General features: G+C 39.8%; 1 protein-coding gene across 4 annotated transcripts in view; it reads left to right on the forward strand.

The window, feature by feature from the left end:
- USP32 (ubiquitin specific peptidase 32) overlaps positions 1–22,096 on the forward strand; it is a 62,336-nt gene that overhangs the window by 21,442 nt on the left and 18,798 nt on the right. For 3 of the 4 annotated variants that reach the window (XM_069033097.1, XM_069033099.1, XM_069033100.1), the window contains exons 3-13: positions 1,863–1,968; positions 2,487–2,605; positions 5,443–5,602; positions 12,958–13,089; positions 14,411–14,518; positions 15,288–15,403; positions 15,805–15,867; positions 17,395–17,478; positions 19,803–19,864; positions 19,975–20,077; positions 21,361–21,553. In XM_069033097.1, coding sequence (XP_068889198.1) covers positions 1,863–1,968; positions 2,487–2,605; positions 5,443–5,602; positions 12,958–13,089; positions 14,411–14,518; positions 15,288–15,403; positions 15,805–15,867; positions 17,395–17,478; positions 19,803–19,864; positions 19,975–20,077; positions 21,361–21,553 — 1,246 coding nt within the window. The remainder of the gene's footprint in view (positions 1–1,862; positions 1,969–2,486; positions 2,606–5,442; positions 5,603–12,957; positions 13,090–14,410; positions 14,519–15,287; positions 15,404–15,804; positions 15,868–17,394; positions 17,479–19,802; positions 19,865–19,974; positions 20,078–21,360; positions 21,554–22,096) is intronic. The other variant, XM_069033101.1, reaches the window with a different exon arrangement.

The raw sequence follows: 22,096 nt of genomic DNA on the forward strand, positions 1-22,096 counted from the left end.
ACTGAAACCAGTGGAACTTGGGTCAAACAATTTGTGTGATTGTCCTGCACACAAAACGTTTTTTAAATGTTCAGGACAGTAATGTTCTGGGAGGATCTCTTGGGAAAATGAAGATGTTAATAAAAGGAAATTTAGAGATGTGTCTATGTTGTTAAACTGCAAGAAAGCTGGTCAGGTGGTGGCAAGCATGAGCACAGCTTTTGTTTTTAAATCAGTTGCCCATGCAACAGAACGTGTCAGGCTTAAATTTTATGAAAAAAATTACTAAGTGCCATATACTCACAGTAAATTTTACATCCTGAAGTGTAAATTGCTGTGATTCTCTCTGGGTGTGGCTGTTTTAAGTAAAGCTGCAACAGCATTAAGTAATTTTGGAAAATACAGAATTGCATCACATTTTGATGGTTGGTGCATGTTAGGAGTTTTCCAAGTGCCACACCAATGTGAAAAAATGTGGAGTTCCTTCCTTAGGAATTTAAACTGAGGTGTTACGTGACTACTCAGTGTTTATAAACTCTTCCCAAGGAATGATTAAGCAGCTAAACTCCAAGAAATGCCAGCTGCCCGTGGTTGTAATTACATATATTAAATACTGATACCTTTATCAGTAGACATTATCCATAGAATTCCTTTTCTCTGTTTATCTCATGAGCAATTCTTGTGTTGTGTTGAAATAATGTATAAATGTAATATTTGGTGCTCATCTGATATCGCAGCTGAGATGTACAAAGTTCAGCAGAAGTGAGTGGATATTTTAGCTGCATATTTTTAAAAAGTAATGAGTCCAGTGTAATATGAAGGTAAATTGCCCACATGGGCTGTGTAGCCTTGAAGGCATCTGGTGAAGACAGAAGGATTAGACATAAAAAGTGTGGAATTCAAGTCTCTGCCTTGAAGCCTGCACAGTTGTTGTGTCCAAATAAAGCACAAACTCAGCTTTAATAATTTAGCCCTTCAAGCATTCGTAAATGGATTCAAGTTGGAGTAACAGAAGAGGCTGGTCTGAGCCCCCTGTGGAAATTAAATTTGGGTAACACTGTGGGAGGGAAGTGAGGTTCTGCAGGATGTTTTCTGGAGAATTGAAGGCTGCTGTACATTGATTTACATTGCCCTGCCTGCAGACAGATTTTAATAATCTGAAGGGATGGATGGATGGACAGATGGACGTGTGGACAAGGAGAGGATTTCTGCAGGTCACACACACGGTGCTGTCGAGGTGTCTCCAGCCAGTCTGCAGGAGCAGCAGTAAACCTGGTGTAGCCACTGTGTGTTAGGTGTTCCCTTATCACCTTCTTGCCACCACAGCACTGTGTGGCTTGGCCAGGTCTAACCTTGCCAGGCCCAGGACTGGTTTTGTTTGGGCACTCCCAGTCCTGACTTAATTTTGATCTGTGGTGGAAACCACCCCTGTGATGGTGCCGTGACTCACAGGGCTCTGGAGTTCCCCTCTCTGCTGCCAGCCTGGGCTTGGGGATTCCTGCTGCATCTCCTTGATGCCTTTGAGATTATCAGAGCCCAGCCTGGAGGAGATTTCAGCCCTGATAAAGAAGTGTGGGGAAACAACACCATGAGCAAGTGAGAAGTGTCTTCACTGGAGGGTTCTAACATGGGATTTTTATATTGCTCTTCATGACTGGTACCTGTGTTTCACTAAAGCCTGTTTATAGGTACCAGAAGAGCTACAAAAGTGTAACAGAATTAATAATTGAAGTGTGTTTAGCTGAATGTGAGGTGATGAGCCTAAAAACCACATAAGATGGAGCCTCAGTACAAGCTGCTGTTCTTACTTTTGACATGTCTGTTTGCCCTGGTTCTGGTTAACTTCTCTATTTTTGGTTAACTTCTCTAATTTATTCTTCTAGGTTATCTACTGTTCATTTGGAGGAATATCCAAAGGGCTGCACTTCAATAACTTGATAGTTGGATTAGTTCTACTTACAAGAGGCAGAGAGGAGGAGAAAACAAAATGTAAGTGATATAACGTAAAACAGTAGCAACAAGACTGTGAGACTAAAATGTGACCACAATAAAAGACAGGATTTTTTGAAACATTTTTATCTGTATTTTTTTTAATTAAGTGCATTTTTGTTTTCTATATTCATTCAAAATGAAATATTTGCTAAGTCATGATGAAATGTAAGTGTTGGGATCCTCCAGAAAGCCTGATGCTCTCTGTATGTGGGCAGAGGAAGGAGGATGGCATTGATATTTTTCAAAACAAATAAAAGCATCTGCCTACTGACTTCTGTTGTTTTGTCTTCTCTGTTAATCTGACTTGATAACACTCATTTTCCCTTTGATTACAATGGTAAAAGAAAAGGGAGATCTTGACCTAAACCTTGTGGACCTCTATTGAAACTGGAGCAACCTAAATTTTTTAGTCCTTTGTTTGTTGCATAGCCTTTGACATTCTTAGCCAGTTGTAAACTTTAAATTTGAAAAATGTCATTGCCGTGAGATGTTTACACAAATCTCTATTTCCTCAGATATTTTCAGCCTTTTCTCTAATGAATCTGGGAGTTATGTTGTCCGTGAAGAGATGGAGAAGATGCTGCATGTGGTTGATGGGAAGGTCCCAGAGTCACTCAAGAAATGCTTCTCTGAGGTATTTCATGCAGCTCTTCTCCTGTTGCATTTACAAAAAAGTCAAGATTACATTAAGTGGCTTCTTTTTCATACTCATGCACGTATGGGAACAAATTGACCTTGTTTAAATTGGGTAAAAGCTCATGGTTTTTTGTGTTGTAGTATTACATGTAATTTGTATTGATGTGAACAGCATTTGGTGTATAAATGCAGGCATTCTCTGTGCTCCTGTACTTACTGTGCTGCTTGGAAAGAGATCATTTCCCAAGGGTAATCATGTCATCAGGTAAATTTAAATACTAATATTGCTGGTGGGAACTTAGTCATTAGTGTGAACATTTTTTTGTAATCAGGGAAGAAATCTAGAATACAGAGCTGAGAAGAAAGAAAATCTGCACCCTGGATTTAAAAATGCCTGACAGCAGTGATTGCTTAAAAATAATAGTTTTATATTATTGCTTTTGTATCACTGTTCCTGCCAGGAGCTACAACATTTAATTATGCTTTAGGTTGTTTGAGAAGTGTAATCTTTATGGAGCTTGCTGAAGTCCTCCTCTAAACCAGGGAATTATTACTTCCCTATATTCATAGGTGATTCTTGGGCTCCAGGAATCCTGATGAATTTTCAGTGGTTTTTGCTTGTTTTGTTATCAGAGGACTAAGATCAGCAGAATGGAGACATCATTGTACGTTCCTCTGGCGAAAGCATTGAGCAGATTGACTGGAAGCTTTATTTGTGGCTATCAGGTTACTTAGTTACTTCAGATTTTATTGGTCTGTGTTGGAGATAACTCTGGCTGTGGGCACTGCCTGAGCCAGACTCTGATCTGGCCCTGGTGTGCTGTTGGCTTTGGAGGCAGCGATTGCATTCCTCAGTCCTGGCTGGAATCATAAATCCTGTGTCCACTGCAGTCCAGCTTCTGGACCTGACCCACGGTGCCATTTCCTATTTATAATTTCCCATCAGTGTGGTGTGATGAATTGCACCCTACAAGTTAATTGCACACTGTCCAAGAAATCCAGAAATACTTTATGAAGACTTGCAGGAAGATGAGTATCAATCTGGGCTTCAGAGCATTTTCCTGTTCAAGAAAATGCTGCATATTGATTTTTCTTTTAAAATGAAAATAGTGTAATAACCCACTCAGCAGGATTTACTGGGCTCTTAATCATCCACGGTCCTTGCTGGAGAGTGAGAAAGTTTAATGTTCCTGCTGTGGGCCTTCCTGCCTGCCTTATAGAGAGAGGATGGGTTTGATTTCAAGCATGATGTTTATAGGTACTTCTGTTCATCAGAATCATTGCGTGTACTCAGCTAGAAATAGAAGCTTTGGAATATATCTGAGTTTTCCTTTTGTTTTCTCAAGTTCCATCATAGTTCAGCTGTAATCATTGCTTGCTTCAAATGCTTTCTTCCTCCTATCTGAAGTTTTTCTGTCCCTTTTCATTGTCCTTCCAGGGAAAATTGGAGTTTTAATGACACAGCTCTTGCTGCCTTTACAAAGAGCAGTGCAAAAAGTAGAGGGAAAGGGTGGAACAGGGAGTGAGAAAATGTTCTTGTCTCTTGATCCAAACTGTTGGAGAAATGAAAGAATAAGAAATAAAAGTGAGGGTGGGCAGGCCCTGGCACAGGGTGCCCAGAGCAGCTGTGGCTGCCCCATCCCTATCAGTGTCCAAGGCCAGGTTGGACGGGGCTTGGAGCAGCCTGGGACAGTGGGAGGTGTCCCTGCCTGTGGCAGGGGGTGGAACTGGATGAGCTTTAATGTCTCTTCCTACCCAAACCATTCTGTGATTTGTTGGATGAAAGTATAAAACTCTTTAGTCTAGAAAAAGAGGCATAAAAAGAATGAGTATCTGGACCTGAAACAATCCCCTGCAATGGGAATAGGAAGCAAATGTTTTAGCAGTGCTGGTGATGAACCATTGGAGCAGCCTGGCAAAGGGAATATAGTGAATTTTCAATTTTCTGCATTTGGCAGTTGCAGATAGTCCGTGGCCAAATGCAAATGGTTGATTTCTGTAGAGATGTAATTCAGTGAAGTTTAATGGTCTGTGATATGAGGGGAGTTTAAATAATCAATGACTTGAAACCTCTTCCACTTTCCAGACCCCTGTTTATTTCCCCTGGAGATGAGACTCTCCATATAATGAGTTTGTCTACTGATAATGGGTTTGCTTTTATTTGAGGTAGTTTTGTAGGTTCTGTAAAAATTAGTCTGCTGATCCCTATGGTTTCATGGTCACAGCTTGGCAAGGATTCAAATAAATGGTTTAAACAGCACTGAAATTCTGTGAATGTGTAGATTTTATGTATTCCTGAACAGGGAACTCCAAGAGACACAGAGTGAGCAGATCCTGGGAATGTCACGTCAAAAAAATCCACACGTTCCTGCAGTGATTAATCACAGCATTAGTTATTCCCAAATCTGATTTTTCTGTGTTGTTGGTATACCTGCACAGATAGAACAGAATGTTTGTGATTTTTATAGCACCTGTTTTTTGGTACAGCAGAGCGGGTATCTATAATAATACATTTAAATTCATCAAAATAACCTCTGCTGTTTTGAATTGCAACTAACCATTTTTCTTTTCATCCCTTTCACCTGAGGTTCAGGGTAAATGAGTTTCCAAAGGCCACATTGAGTAGGTGGCTGAAATGCAGAGAGAACTGAAAGTTAATTTCCCTCCCATTGCCGTTTCAAAAGGAAAGGGAAAAACAGGCATGGCTCCAAGCAGAAAAATTACATTAGCACTTATTTTTCTAGGAGATTGTCCCAGTTTTTGTTCATATAGCTGGATGGTTCCTGTTTACTGGCTGTGAGAAAAACAGCTCCCATTTTCTGGTTTTTCTTGCAGGGTGAGAAGGTGAACTATGAGAAGTTCAGGGTTTGGCTGCTGCACAACAAAGACGCTTTCACCTTCTCGCGGTGGCTGCTCTCGGGAGGGGTGTACGTGACCCTCACTGATGACAGTGACACCCCAACCTTCTACCAGACCCTGGCTGGGGTCACACACTGTGAGTAAAGGTGCACATCTAAAAAAAACCTGCCAGAGTTCACAGGCAGAATCGTTGTTCATTCAGTCTCCCTGCTCCGCTACGTTCGGTTCGGCGAGAGAAATTCCTTCTCTGAGCTCATTTGTTCTCTGCTTTCCATGCTGTGGTGTAAAATGTTGTGTACAAGGACACTGGGTTGTTATTTTTAAGAGATAATAATGCTGAGGCTACAACATTTCTATAGAAGTTTGCTACCAAGCAAGCTAAAAAAAAAAAAGTATCTTCTGAAGTGGCTGACTGGTAATACTGGGTTTACTTTTGGTCTTCATAGTGGGTTGTAAAACTACTGAGAGAGTTGAGAAAATAATATTTGTTTCAAAAATAAGTGTTACCACTTAATTTACTTCTCCAGTAAAATAAATAATATTCCTGGCATGTGGTAGAGGCAGGGAACTGAATTAACTAAAGAGAAGCATCCTCAGGAACTGTCTCCAGAGGAGAAGTGCTTCCTTATGCCTGTGTTAACGTAAAAGAAGGAGCAGCTGGTTTTTAAATTGAATCTAAAAACAAAAGGCTGATAAATGACACTTCATGTACCAGTGTAATGCAAGCATCCATTCCATCCCGGAGGATCCCTGAGAAGGGAGTTGGTTGTGGAGATGTCAGGGATTTGAGCAGTCTGGTTGTGTTTTATGTCCTCTCACGGATTTTCCTCCTTGGTGTCAGTGTGGCATTTAATCCTCTAATGGGTGTGTTGCTTGAATAAAGCAGTGTGCCCTTTTTTATCCTCTTGGTTTTAAATATGGGCATTCAAACTATTTTCTGACCATCTGAAATAAAAATGCATAATTAAGTTGGGAGTTTATGAACAGGTAATTTATTTACATTATGTGAGAGGCTGTAGGAGACATTGAGGTTACAGAAAACCACGAATATTCTGAGGTCTTGTAGACAAGGTAGAGAAGGAGATGTGTGAAAAAACCCCAACCCTCTGAGTGTTCTGGGAAAGATCTTGACCTGTATCAAACTGAGATCTGCTCTTTTGTGTGCTTTGAAATTGAAACTTTGAGAACAGTTTTTACTGGGCTTTTCACAGAAAGTTTATTTTTACTGAAACTGAGGTTTGGAATTAAAAGAAGAATTAAGTTTACCAGCTGCTGTTTTAATAGATTTTATTTCATGTTTAATGTTGTTCTCACTTCTGGTTTTGATATCCCTGTCACTGTTACCATCGTGTCAGAGCTGGGATTGAGCTTTTTAGTGAATTCCAGAAATCCGTGTAGGTGATGTGGTTATTGTCCACAGATTTGGAAAGCTCATGTGACAGTTATGTTTGGACCTCTAGATGAAATTAAATTTTACTAAATTTCCATATGATTTACAACAGTGCAGGAATTTCATCCAACAGATGCAAAACTAAGGAAAGTATAAGTGCTTGAGCATTTGGAAGTAATTTCAGCCTAATCAGGTCACTCCAAAGAGTAAGAAATTCAGTACAGAAGTATTTTTAACACAGCTGAATGTGTAAAACACTGAGAGCTGTTGTGACAGTTCCTTTGCTCTAAATGAAGGCTTGTTCTTAATATTTTTCCTGGGAGAATGGTTCCCTTTGGAGCGACCAGGAAGTGAGATAATGTTTGGTAAACTGAGGCAAACACCATAATACAGAGAAAGAGGGAAGGGTTTTCACTTTCTTCTGTAAAATGCAAAGTAATTCGTGACACTCGCTGGTGCAATCAGGAACTTCTCATTCCCACTGGATCTCCTGGCACAAGCCTCAAACCCCCCTCCTCAGCCTTACCTCACACTGTGCTTCCCATCCAGCTTCTTGAACAATATGTCAGAGCCATGAGAAATGGCAGTGACAAAAATAGGGAAAGTTATTCCCATTGATTTAGAAACAGCCACCATTTCACTGCAAAGCATCAGTGACTCCATTTAAATTTGCTTAATGAGCCAGGCTATCAGGGAAACAAAGGAATACTAATTTTTCATTTGTAAATAACATTTATTTTGGTGTGCAGATGACTTTAATTACATTTCTCAACACATAATTAGAAATGAAATTTTAAAGTTACAGGAAGTTGCACACACTTGCTGCTTTTAATCAAATTTTGTTCCGTTTCACTTAAATCAGAAATATGAATAATTTTATTTGAAAGCTGCCAAAATAACTGGCCTTTGTTACTACAAAAGCTGTTTCAGGGATATGAGTTTGTCTTATACCTGAGGATGACCAAGTAGCAGTAGTTTGGATTTTCTCAGTTTTATAGTACAATCATATGCATTTAAATTCATTTTTTTAATATATATATTTTAAGCCATCACATTGAACAGCACTGTGGTGGAGCCTGTAAATCTCACGTTTCTGTCACACTGACTCAGGGGACACCTCATTGATTTCCTTCATTTAGCTGGAAATATTTTTTCTGCTGCAACATAGGTGCTGGTTGCCTTTTTTATGTGTCATTTTGGTGTGACTCAGTGTCATGTAATGGGCTTAGATAGTCAGGTTTTCAGCCCTTTTCCACGGGGAAAATAATTCCACTCATCAGAGGGGTTGCTGATTTTGAACTGACAGAATGTTTAATTTGTACTTCTTTGTCACACAGTTCTTGTGTCACTGAGTTCTGATTAAATAACAGCCAAATTCCCCTTTCAATGGAAGAGACTCCTCTCTTGTCAGAAAAATTCATCCTGCTCTTTCTGACAGCTCTCACCTGCTGAGGTGCAGTTATGACTGCAATCAGTATAAATAATTATATTTTAGAATATACATTTATCATTCATTTAGTACAATAAATGAGAGAAGCCCTGGATTACCAGGCATGGTGGTTGAAATGGAAGAGGCAGTTTTTGAAACAGTGCAAAATTGAAGCTGAATGTTGTGGAAGGAGCAACTTCTGTCAGAGCTGGGTTTGTCAACTTTGTGGGAGGATGAAGATGGGAGGCTGAAGGGGAAGTGCAGTGAGGGGAACATTAAAAGGCTGGCTGGGTGTTAAATCCATGTTCTGGAGCTGGGGCACCCACTCTGGGAACAGGGATGTGTGGAAGCCACTAGAAGCCAATTGTGAAGATTTTGGTTTTATTAAAGCTGCTTTTAAGGGCACATTGCATTCTGTGCTGCTTTTCCCAAGTGTGAACACTTGTGCTGTGAGAGGAGCTGTGCCTGTTTACACCTCCCTGTTCCCACCTTAAGGTGCTGATAATCCATGTTCTGCTGCATGAACACCTGGATAGTCACGTCTGACACACACAAGGATCTCTCTTGGTTGAGGTTATATCCCCCTTTCTGTGTGTTTGCTTTTAATTAGGAAAAGCAGAAAGATGAAAGTCTGTCAGCAGCCCAGGCCAATAAGTAAAAGCCTCAGTGTCACTTAATCTGTATTTTGCCACTTGTTATCCTCTTAGTTCCCAGGCTATTTTATGTCTTGCAAAGCAGCTCTCAGTCACAGAGTCTTCTGGATGTTAATTTGAAAGCCACAAACAAGAGCTGTTAGTCAGAACCAGTGTTTGGTGTCAGTTGTTTGGGCTCCTGCCTCGCCATGAAGAGCCCTCCCTGGCAGCAGGGCCTGGGGTCTGCCTGGAGCACTTCATGGTGAACAGAGGGACAGTCCAAGGCTTGGTAAAATGTTGGGAATATGGTATGTTTCTGCTGCTGTGAACCAGAGAGGATTGTACCAATAGGTGGGTAAATATTGAAGTTTCCTCATAAATTGGAATACTCGGTGAGTTCTGGTCGTATAAAGAATTGTAGTAAGCAGTGGCTGAAATGAAAGCATGCTTTTAAATTTGCTTTCTAAGGCAGAAGATTATTCGTGGCTTGCTGTCTATGGAATACTTTAGAAGGACGTTTTGTGGGAATGGCATTAAGATGTAGCGTGGGGGTTTAGTGTTTATCACTGCCCTGTTGGGCAGTGTTCTAAATTAACTCATTTCTAGTAGTTCTACAGTTTTAGATGGTATTTTGACTGAAAGTGTTTATTTGTTCTTCCTTTACAAGAAGAAGACTGTGCTTCAGTTGTACTTATTATCATCCCTGTGATTATATTAATCTAATTCTTAGAGAATTGAAACAAAAAATATTATTCATAATTTTACAGATCTGAAAGCTTTTCGTATTTCTAATGGACAAGTGATGAGGGAGACATAAATCAGCATGTGGTAGTAAACTGGTTAAATTTCTCAGGTGTGTCATGTCCATGTGACCACAAATAATCATATCATGTATTTAATTACCAAAATGAATAATTACTTGGCCTAGAGGTTTTGGCCTATATTGTGTATATAAGATACATCTTTTTAAGTAATCTGAATGAAAACCCAGTTTACACTTTGATGTGATTTGAACAGACATTAAGGAAAAATGTTTATATTTTGAAAAGATAAAATCCTTTATCTCTGCAAAACCCATGTGGAATATGGTGTTTTGTCATGCACATTGATATGGTTGGGTATTAAGTGTAGTGTGCCTTTCCCATGCTTCATTTAACTTCAGTAACAAATATGATTATGTGTATAACCATAAATTGCCAGAGATTTCTTTTAGCTTGCACTCATGAAGGAATAGATGGTGCCCTGCATATCCTGAGACTGATTTACAAGATTATGTGCAAAAAATCACTCTGGAGAAATCAAATTGTGCAACAGCTGCTGCTCAGCTGCAGTTAAACTTCCCGTGTGCTGCAATTCAATAAATCCTGCTCCCTTTTATTCACTGGAACTGTTGCACTGGGCTACAATTTGTTATAACTGTGAATGAGAAATATTCTTTTGTCACATTTTTACCTGTGGTTACCCTGATTTGTGTAAGCCTAATCAGTGCTAAGAATGTTATTTTCTATTTAGTTTTACTTTCTAAAGTGCTTGGCTCTTGTGCAGAAAGTCAGTGCACTGGGGCTCGGATAAGTATTAGCACAGGTGTTACATTTTTATCAGCTATTCTTTTAAAGGTGTTTATTTGAAAATTCTGTATCTTTTAAAGGATCATGTCAACTCAACCCCTGTGAACAGAAATACAGACAAGATGCTTTCTGATAGCCTTTCTTTTCTGAGATGAAATAATAAAACGATGGAGAAACATCTGTGAAGTACAATCAAAAAAATCAGAATACAACTAACTTCTACTATAGATATTTGAGAGAGGTTCTTTGGTAAAATAAAACATTATTTCAGTTCTTAATTACTAAAGATAAATATTGCACCTGCCAGGGAAAGGTTTCTGCAGATTTACTCTTCAGTGAGAACAAATTGAGCTTCCTGCTGGCTTTTAGATATTCTCAGTCTTGCATCACTTGAAGAATGAAGTGCAACTCGCACATTTGTTATTCTTCCTACTTGCAGAGGTGGATTAAAGAGAAGCAAAGCGATTTACATGGTCATGCACAAGAGAACATAAATAATGCTTTTGTGTTTGCTAATGAGAGCAGTAATGTGGAAGTGCAATTCCTGTAAATGGCAGCACAACCTCCCCTCTCCCATTGTTTGGGAAAGGGAAGAGCCCTGGCATTCTCCTCACTCCTTGTGGGCTCTCACATCTGTGATATTTCTATGTGCTGATCTTCAAAGAAATAACTCCTCTGTTCCTCTTTCTTGATTTCCAGTAGAATAATATTCCTTTATAAATTGGGATTACTGCTTCCTCATATATTGGGGACAGACTTTTAGTAGAGCCTGTGGTGATAGGATATGGTAAGAGTAGATGTGAGGGAGAAAGTTTTTGTGATGATGTGGTGGATTCCCCATCCCTGGAAACATTCCAGGCCAGGTTGGATGGAGCATCCTGATCCAGTGGAAGGTGTCCATGGAGGAGGTTGGGGTGACCTTTAAAGCCCCTTCCAACCCAAATAGCTTTGTGATTGCAACCCAGCCAAGAGCCAGGGGATAGTAAAACAGATCAGGGGATTGATCTGTCCAGGAAGGAGGGGGAGAGGAGAAAGGAAATGAGTTTTTCTTCTGGATGAGCTCTTCTCTCACTGTGTGAAGAGAAGAGCTGGGAATGACGCCCTGAGGAGCTGGGGCTGGGGAGGCAGGGCTGGGGTTGTCACCTCTGTGACTGCACTGAAGGCACACAGGAAAGGGACAGTTGTCACTGGGGTCACTTCTCCAGCTGGACTGTCTAAAAGCACCTTACAGGAAAATGCAAACCCCTTTCACTCCTCCAACTCCAGATATTTGATTCAGATTTTTCCACTCTTTCCGCTGCTGAGGGTAAGGAGTTGTGTAAGGTTTGGTGCATCATGTGATGTTCCTGCTGGGTAGTTACAACTACTTCATACTCATTGCAGGTTACCTAAGTTACTATTTTAAGTAAATTACTGCCACTAATGACAGAAACGGGGAAAGAAATCAATAAAATTTCAATTTGACATACAACTTTTTAGGTGGAGCCCTTCTGTTCTTAAGCCTTACAGGATTATTATTGTTTCTGTGCACTAAACCAGGCCAAATAGCTCAAGTTAAACCTATTAGAAAACTGGCGTGGATTTAAAGGCTCAGAACCATCTGGGAATGAGATCACACATCGTGGTTCTTAATATAGACAGCTTTGTCATTACAGATCTATTTGAGAACCAATTAATTGGCACTGACCTAAAGCACTGTTGTGACACACTTGCATATGTAAAAAGGTTAAAAGTATTGTTGGGCAGAAACTTAATCTTGTTATATATATATATATATATATATTTAATTTCAAGGATAAAGCATAAAGAGACCAGTGTTTGTATAGAATGTTTTGAGGGAAAACACAAGTTCTTCCTCTGGCTATTTTTATCTATCCTTGCTTAGCACCTTATTTTATTTCTTGGGTTTGGGATTAGGGGCTTTTTCCCTCCCTTTTAAATTGCCTTTTAAGTTCTTCTGCATAAAGTGTCTTGTAGGTTTGTGTAACCACTCCCCAGTGTTTACTGGGATTGTAAATAATTCTAGAGTATAAATAATAACATGAAACAAACTGTTTTATATGTGGAAAAAAATAAATGCTGACATACAATGTTTAAATGCCACATTAAAATTTAGCTGTATTAATTTAGCCTTATTACTGTATCAAAAAGCTAAAAATTTCCAACAGGAGTTTTTCAAGGGCAGCCAAGTACTGCATAATTTTTTCCATAAAAGACCTTTTTTTAATGCTACTTCACATCTTTTTGGAGGATTTAAATGCTGAATACCCTGAGAAAATAAGACACTGCACGTATAATCTGCCTGTTCCAATCACCAAAAAGAAATAGGTGAAAAGTGATGGGAGAAGTTAATGTCTGTGCTTCTGCACACTTGTGGTGATGTTATTGATGGCAAACTCCTCGATGGTGAATAGGTAAGAAGGTTCTGTGGACAAAGAAGGTAATTTTGTTTTATTTTTCTTGGTGATACAGTGGAAGAATCGGACATCATCGACCTGGAAAAGCGATACTGGCTGCTAAAAGCTCAATCAAGAACTGGACGCTTTGATTTGGAAACGTTTGCCCCCTTAGTGTCCCCTCCAATCCATCCATCCCTGAGTGAAGGTATGGAATGAGGGTCAGCTGGGTGAGGAACTGCTGTTGCCCTGGTGACTTACAACTGTTACAGCTTTAAAAGTGTCTGCTCTGAAGTGTCCTTTAAGCTTGAATGACAGAGTAACTTCACTGAGTTCTGAAAAATGGGAAAAGAGGCCTGAGAAATCTCTGTTTGTTGGGAAATCTGGAATGCTGAAGGAGGTGTTGCATTCCTATCAGTTGGCAGGAAATATGTCAGATTTTATGTAGAAGTTGCCCCATAGTTGCTTAAATTTTTTTCTTAAGATTCTGTAAAGACAAAATAAACTGCTGGCCCTGAATGAGAGAAAATAGACCATTTTTAAGCTGAAAAATGTGACTTTCATCTATTAAATGGCAACTTAGTGTGCAAGTCAGCTGTTGTATCATGCAGCCAATGAAACACTCCTCCCTAATAATGTAGATTAAGGAAGATTTTATTCAAGAGAGTCAGGAGATTTGTAGGTTGTTATTTCTACTGACAACCAAACTGGTCTGTCCAGCTGAGGCCACTCTGGTAATAACTGGAGGTTGCAGTTGTCTAATTGCCATTTGCTGCATGACATGAGGACATTCAGGGACGTTCCACTTGCACACCAGTTCTGATCTGCAGTCCTGAAGTGACCATTTTTTTATTACCAAAAGGTTGGCTTTAGTGACAAGTGGCAGCAGTAAGTGACAAATGGGAAATTCATCTGCAATGGTAAAAAATCAGAATTTATGTCCAGTTCTGCAGGGATGTATCCCTACATCCTTTTGTTCCTAAGTGTGTTTTATCTACTCAGTGGTTTAAAGTTATAGAGCTGCTGTGGTGGAACTTGAATGGTCTCTGGTCATTCTTTGCCTTCTGTGGAGTCATTGTTGCTAAAAAAAATAAATTATGGGATAAATAATGCTGAATGATTGGAACTCTCAAATGCTTTGAAGGCTGGTGACTACAGTTCTTAACTCAGGGCCAAATTTGCAGTGAAATTCAGTGATTTCCATAGGAATTTCCATCAGGCACGTTGGAAATTCTGGCCATACTGGTGCAGCTCCACTGTAAATCAGTCATGACAAGAAGGGTGTGAGGATCAGGCAGCTGTTCAGGATTCTTGATTCCCTCCCCACCCCTGGCTGGATCAGCCATCCCTGAGAGATCTAATTCACCTTTAAATGGACTTAGTAGTGCTTAATTACCTTTATTACACTTAATAAGAATAAATGACAAGTGTTTCTACTTCTCCTTGCCCGTGTTCCCCATTGACCCCTCGTGGAGGTGCTGGGTGGGTCTCTCAGGTGCTGTAACAGGAGATGCTTTTGTGGTTTGCAGGTTTGTTTAATGCTTTTGATGAAAACCGAGACAATCACATAGATTTTAAAGAAATTTCCTGTGGGCTCTCAGCATGTTGCAGGGGACCCTTGGCAGAGAGACAGAAGTGTAAGTATGCAAAATTTAACTGTTAATTTGGGAGGAGTTTTTCAGTTTGAATAATGAGGTTTAGTTGTTTTCACCTTTTGAGATTCTTTTCCCACTGAACAAGTGTGTCTGTGAAAGGTGACTTTGGAAGGTAACAAAAAACTAGAGGAATTTTAAATATCAAGGTTTCCTTTTATAAAGGAGAATTAAACCTAATTCTATGTATTTTACAGCTTATCAGTAGTTTCATATAAATTATCTAACTGGGAAAAACTACATTTCAGAAGTTATTTTTGCAGTGTTCTGCATTTTGATGCAGAAGTGTGTATCTCAATATAGAAAGTGCAAACACTTAGCTACTCATTATCTATACTAGAAAACAAATGTCCTATTTGATTGTCTTGTGGTAAATAGCATGTTGTGGCTTCTCACTGCCCAGTTCCCAGCTGGCTCCCTGCAAGGTTCCTGTGTTTTGAAACACTTTATGTTCCCTACTTCTCCAAAGCCATATTGTTGCAACTTCCAAGCTGTAATTCCCTGGAAATTTCTGGATGCACATATGTTCCCTGCTATGTCCCATCAGCAAACACAGCAGAAGATTGCAGGAATCTGGATTTGAGTTTATTAAACACAGCTGCTCCATTTCCTCACCTCCACACCTGCATCCCCTCGTCAGAACTGTCAGCACTAAATCAGCTGCTCGGGACTCTGCAGGCTTAGGGGGCTGCAAGGAATAAAGAAAATCGTTGTGGAGTGTTTCTAACAGCAAAGTTATTCCCTTTTCCCTCAGTTTGCTTCAAGGTGTTTGACGTGGACCGGGATGGGGTCTTGTCTCGCACCGAGCTCAAGGACATGGTGGTGGCACTCTTAGAGGTCTGGAAGGACAACAGGACGGACAAAATACCTGTGAGTGGTGTCTGGGGGTTGATTTCCTTCTGTTTCCTTAAGCCATCCTTCCACAGGAGGAATGTGCATGGTACTTGGGTGGGGGTCAGTGAGGTACAGGCTTCCCTGAGCCCCTCAGCTGGGGATGGGGACAAGGAACTGTCCCCTGCCTTGCAGAGCTGTGACCTGCCCAAAGCACAAGGTTTGATTATAATGTGTGTCCCTGACCTGCCCAAAGCTCCAGGGTTTGTCTGTAATGTGTGTTCTTTCATCTAAAGAAAGGTACAAAAGCACAGCCTTTTTGTCTGGGAGCCCTTGGTTTGAATTACTGAGAGTTTCAAGCATCTCTTACAGTTTTATTTTTATTCTGAGCACATGCTGCTGGGAGACTGTAACTCTGTTTTCTAATCCTTTTGTTGAAGGAGTTGGACATGAGTTTGTCTGAAATCGTAGAAGATATTTTGCATATGCATGATAACACAAAGGTAGGAATTTGCTGTTCTTTCCTTGTCATTTTTATATCCCAGTATCTTCAGTTGATTTATAAGGAAGTAAAGCCTTGTGCTTTCTTCAGAGCAGAGATGTGTCAATAAAAGAATTTTTTTCAAGAAATGTCAGTTTTCCATTAAAATTTACCATGTTGTTCTGTGAAAGGAAGAACATGTTTGAATTTTATAAGCCATTTTAATACATGAAGCTAAACCCAAAATGCATAACCAGATGAAATTAAGTGGAAGCCTACACTGTTTGCAAGGCTCTGCTGTGCATAACTAACACGAGTTTTAAATCTGCTGCTTGACTTCTGTTTTGGAGAAACTGTTCTTTGTTTCCTGTTAAAACTGATCTTAAGAGAGAGTGCCTAAGTTTATCTTGTATTTTATGCTGTCTCAAGACATTATCCTCTCATGGAGGCATCTGTCATGACACAAAAAGTCTTGGTAGTTTATATTGTGCTTTAAATTTAGCTGGGTGTAAATCTGGAATTATCTGTAATTCTGCTCTTTGGAGATATCCACGAACAATATTGTGGAAGTTGCTTCCATTATTTCATCCTTTGCTTCACTAATTGGGAAGAGTGTCTGGAAATGATAAATAATTTATGAAAAACTATAAAGAATGTCTAGAAATGCTTAATTACTTGTTTGAATAGTTGTCTTGCCTGCTTGTACTCCAACAAAGTGGTGGGCAAATACTTTATTGTAATTCTTTAATTGCCAAAGCAGTGGAAATTGTAGCTTCTCTCTGTTTCATCCTTTGAGGTTTTTATTGTTTGTCTTCCTGAAAAAAGGGTTGTGTACAGCAGTTTTGATTCCACAAAGAGTTAAAAAAGAAGACTTCGGTCTTCAGAATGTTTTTGTAGTTGCATCATCAGTGTAGTGCTGGAAAGAGCTGATGGTGCAGTAATTACATTAATTATTTAACCTCTTTTCGTGTGCTAGCTTTGACCTGGGTGAACTCTGGAGAAAATGGTCTGTAAGGAGAGGCAGAGTAACTGCCAGTGCTGTAAAATTGGCTCTGAATTATATTGCCAGATGAAAAAATCAGATTGATCCCTTCACTGAATCAAAGATCCCTCTGCCATGGTCAGTGTTACACCACTGTGACCTGGCAGGTGATTAAGAATTAATGGGATTTGTGTTGTTAGGTGAGATCACAAGGGCTTGGTGATCTAAACTGGTTTTTCCCAGCCCTCAGAGGAGGGTGATGGGTGTGTGAGTGGGTGCAGGTGGTGGACACTGGATGTGAGTGATGGAGAGCAGGAGCAGAGGTTCCACACTCTGGAATGGCTCACCCTCTGTACTCTCAGAGCTGTTTAATTCTCTAGGTTGCCTGTGTTATGCTAAAACTGGATTTTGTTTCTTTTCATTGGATCAAATTTTATTTAAAAAGTGGTAGATGCCAATTTTTATCAAATCCCTGGTTTTGTCATGAAACATGTAATGAGCATCTTACCAGAACCAGGTTCATGTTTTGGTGGTTTTTCCTTCCCCTTTCCTTCTCCTCCGTTCCAGCTCGGACATCTCACTCTGGAGGACTACCAGATATGGAGTGTGAAGAGTGCTCTTGCCAATGAATTTTTAAATCTGCTTTTTCAGGTATGTTTAGGGGAAATCTTAGGTTGTAATTTACAGTAATTAACTGCTGAGCTTTCTGCATGGCCAAGAAGTGCAGCATCAGCATCTGTGTGCACGCACTGCAGCTCGGGCTGTGCAGGAGGGGATGTGGGTTTGCAGCTCTGGGCTGCCTTGGCAGAATGATTCTGTCTTTGATTATTGTTCCTTGCAGTGCATGGAGATGCCTAAAGCCTCATCTGTTGGAGAGAACCTGGTGCACTGTTCAGAAAATGAACAGAATTGTCGAGTGTATCAGCAGTTCTATTTTCCATTAGACAAAGGCTGTGTTTTAAATGGGTTTTGTGGCAAATCTTTGCCAAGAAAGTAACACAAGGAATGAGAAAAAAAATCTCTAATTCTTTACTGTTACGTTTTGCAACCAGTTTCCCTTTACATTTTCTGTTAAGGCCCCCTAAGGTACCTCTCATTGCTTCCTTAATGAGGCAGTCCTTGAAAGCTGGGCTGTCCTATCGCTGTTCACTTGCAGAAAGCTGAGGATTAAGTATGAGCTGAATTGGGTTTTAATTGAGCTTGAATTGGATTTTTCTAAATCCTTGAAAGCCATATTTTAGCTCTGGCTCACTTGGTGCAGAAAATAACCCTCAAAGAGTATTTTCATCCACTGCAGTTTGTTCCTTACCTGTTTTCCATTGAGGCTGATACTTGGAGTTTAAATAATAATAATAATAATAATCCTAATTGGCCTGTGACTCCTTTATAAATTGCATTTTGAATGGTACTTCCCCAAGAGCTTCAGGGTGACTGAGTGAGAGTATCCTGAGGCCACCAGCTACACGGCAGCTGGAAAGAATAACACCAGAAAGTTCTTCAAATTCATTTTATCTCTATAATTACATCAGGTTTGCTGAAGTTGCAACCTTCTCAAGAAGGGCTGTATTTATTTTTGCCCTGTCTAGCATCAAATATCCCCTCATAACTAAATATTGATGAACTAACAAATATCTCTGCAATCTTGACAAAGAATGAATGAAGATGTAATAAATCTGTCTTAATGCTGATTGCACATCACCAGTGTTGCCCATTGCTCATTGGAAGTCTCATTTACAATATTTTTTTCCTCCTGGCATAGCTGCTGTATTTTCATTTTAGATTTTAATTTTAATTTTTTTTTTTTTATAACTTTATCATGTAAAGCCCAGGGCAGAGTCTGCCATTGATTTATCTGGGCATTTATTTGAGGTGTCCTGTGCCTCATCTGCAGACAGAAAAGCCAAATATTCTGAGTGGAAAGCTTGTCAACAAATGGGTTTGTTTGCAGAGGGGTTAGTTTATCTGAAGAATCTCATTTGAGCTCAATGCTACTGAAATTTAGAAAGAAACATCAGACCCAGCTGTGTTGTATGTGCTGGAAAATCTGTTGCTTCCCCTTGGCTAATGGCCTTTGTTTCATTCAGAATGTGAAATAGGTCTCTCTCACTGTAATATAAATTTAAATAAGACATCTTAGCAGTGATTAGAAATCTCCAGCTGAGATACAAATTGATGGCCTCAAAAGAGACGTAAGGAGAAGACTGTAAATCATGGTGTGAGCAGCAAAACCATCTGGGGGAGTCGAGAGCTGCCCCTGCTGCCTGGAACGTTCCTGTGGAGTCTCCTCACTCCCTGTCCAGCTTTACTGGGAAAGGAGTAAAACAGGAGCCATCTGACACTGGCTTGTACTGGGAATAAAACCCCACCCAGGCCAGGCAGCTGTCCAGGAGATGGAGCCTCTTCCTTCTGGGTTCAGTTCAAAACTAAATAAAAAGAGAAAGAAAAACATCAGCAGACATTCAGAGAATGCTCTGCACTTTGCAGAGTGGTTTTGGTTGTGGTTTGGGTTGGTTTCTCTGCTTTGAGCTTCTCCCTCAGCCTCTCCAGGGCTTGTTTCCCTTTCAGTCCCATCTAGAACCACTCCTCCCCAGTTTTTTCCCTTTCAATTCTTTTTAACTTTTAGTTCATCCTCTTCCAACCACTTGCACTCTCCCAGTTCCTCATTCCTTCTCTCCAGCACACCCAGACATCCTGACCTGGGTATCTGATCCATGTCAGTCCTGTGATGTCACAGCCTGAAAATAATGAAAACTGCTTTTCTCTTCACCTTAATGTTTGTCTTGGGGCATTTGAGATTCTTGGTGCTTTTATCTTAACAGTGGGAACAGGTTGTGAATCTCATAGCTCAAAAAACTTTTATTAGTGATTTATTCACGTTTAAGTAATCTTGCTCCATTATTAAATGATGAAAAGTCTCATTTCAGTTGCTTTTTGCTTTTATTTGCCTGTTAATAAGAATTACTTTCTTTTTCCAGGTGTGTCACATAGTTTTGGGACTGCGACCTGCCACCCCAGAGGAGGAAGGACAGATTATTAGGTGTGTGCTTTGCTCAGAGGCTTAAATGGCTTTCACATCCACCTTTTAGTATTTCCATAAGGACTGGAAGTTCCCTGTTTCAGCTAAAGATTCATATTCTCTCTGTGCAGAGGCTGGTTGGAAAGAGAGAGCAGGTATGGCCTCCAGCCAGGGCACAACTGGTTTCTCATTGCTATGCCCTGGTGGCACCAGTGGAAAGAATATGTCAAATATGTAAGTAGCATAATAATAATAATCTCTACTGAATAAGTGATTTCTTGTATTTCTGAATGTGTTGATGGAAAAAACAGTGTGGAGGAAATGACTGCTGGACCAATAATGCTCAGAATTGAGCAGCTCCTGTCTCGTGGTGGAAAATAATTGTTCTGCTGAATCATTGTTTTGTGGGGAGCTTTTCACTGTAATTTCATTAAACTCTCATCTCTTTCATCATTCCTGCAGTTCACAATATTTTTTGAATAAAAACATGCTCACAGGAGCATTTCTTTCCAGTCTTCTGAGCCCTTTGTTAATAAAGCTGCCCTCTTTGGGTTTGACTTGGCTTGGGCCACAAATACACTCTGAATTTTCTGGACAAAGGAGGAATTGGTATAACTTACTTCAGAGGCAATGACAAAATGTAGTCTGATACCCAATAAAAGGAGTCCTGCTAGAACTTTATAGATACAGGGTGCTCCGTAACACCCCTTAACTAAAATATTTAAGCTAAAGCACCACTGAATTGTACAAAATACAGACTGCTTAATAAGTTTAATAAAATTTAATGGGAAATAAATATTAGTTACAGGCTAAACAAGTGAAATAGACCTAGAGTTTTTATATCCTCATAAGTAATCATATAAGTACTTGATTTGTTTTATAAAAACAAATAGCTGGAAGTACTCAGAAAACTGCAGTGTGTGCATTAACTAACCATGTAATGACTGTATTCTTTGTGCACAATGAATTGGACAAATGAGGGCTGAAATGCCAGGTAATTTGATCCTTACCCTGGTGTAAGTGCTCAGATGTGCACAGGATTTCATCCCTAATCCTTTGCATAATGGCACAAGGCCATTACTCACTGCACCTCTCAAGCTAAGAAAAAAACCTCAGAACTTCTGTGAAAATGTTGCAGGTTTGAGGGAAAAAATGTGGTTTTTGTTGTTGTGCTTGCTGTTCTCAGTTAACCATATGAAATTCAACAGGGACAAATCTTCAAATATTTATAGTCTGTAATTATAGCTGTTTAAAGCCAGGTGTATTTTTATGTAGCTAGATAGGGAAAGTAAGTGTGGAATTCTGATCCTGTGCAGAATGGTTTCTTTGATTATTTTAACAATTTGGGGTGTTTATTTCTGCTGATGTTTCACTGGTACATGTAGAAAGTGTTTTTTCGTCAGTAAATCTTGTGATGTGCAAAAGTAGTCCCAGAGTTGAATTTTTGGAGGCTGGTTTGACTGACATGTCTCTGATCTTGGCTCATAATTAACTTCTCTATTTATTACCTGCTCTAGGATGCAAACCCTGTTGTGATAGAGCCTTCATCTGTCTTGAGTGGAGGTAAGAATTCCCTCGTAGCTGCTGCAGCCAATACCCCAGAACAGGGAGAAGACAAAATGGGAGGTCTTAATGACTTCAGTGCACCAGAAGAAAAGTTTTCAGATAATATTTCCACTGCCTCAGAAGCCTCAGAGTCCACCAGCAGCAGTAAGCATCTTATTTCCTTGGAGGTTTAATGTAGAACAGCTTTTGGGAAAACTGCACACTGCATGGACCCCTCCAGCCAGAGAGATAACACAGTTTGGATTGCAGGATTTTTAGGATTGCCAGGATTTTTTTTTTAGGATTTTTTAGTGTGTGGTGGCTAAACACAAAGTCATGTTTAACAGCAGTTTATCTGTTATGCTGGGGTTAGTTTCCAGAGTTATTTTTGTCCTATCATTTATTTTCTGAGTGGATTTTTCCCCCTACTTTCACATTAAGTTGTTTTAAGCTCATATCTGGTTGATCCTATACTCTGCCATGCAATAAAAGAGGGAAGAAACAGCAAAAAACCATGAGGAAAAGCAGAGTTGTAGTTTTACAGGGCATGTGATTTAAATTTGAATGAGTTTGTGCAGATCCTGAGAGCCATCTTGGCGAAAAAAGTGATTTTAGTCCTGATTTTCAATGAGTTCTTGTGAGAATTTGAGATTTTTTTTCTTGTAAGGCAGCTGAAGGTTGCATCTGATATTTTAAAATCATAACTTC

Source organism: Aphelocoma coerulescens, chromosome 19 (genome assembly GCF_041296385.1).
Source record: "Aphelocoma coerulescens isolate FSJ_1873_10779 chromosome 19, UR_Acoe_1.0, whole genome shotgun sequence".
Lineage (NCBI taxonomy): Eukaryota > Metazoa > Chordata > Aves > Passeriformes > Corvidae > Aphelocoma > Aphelocoma coerulescens.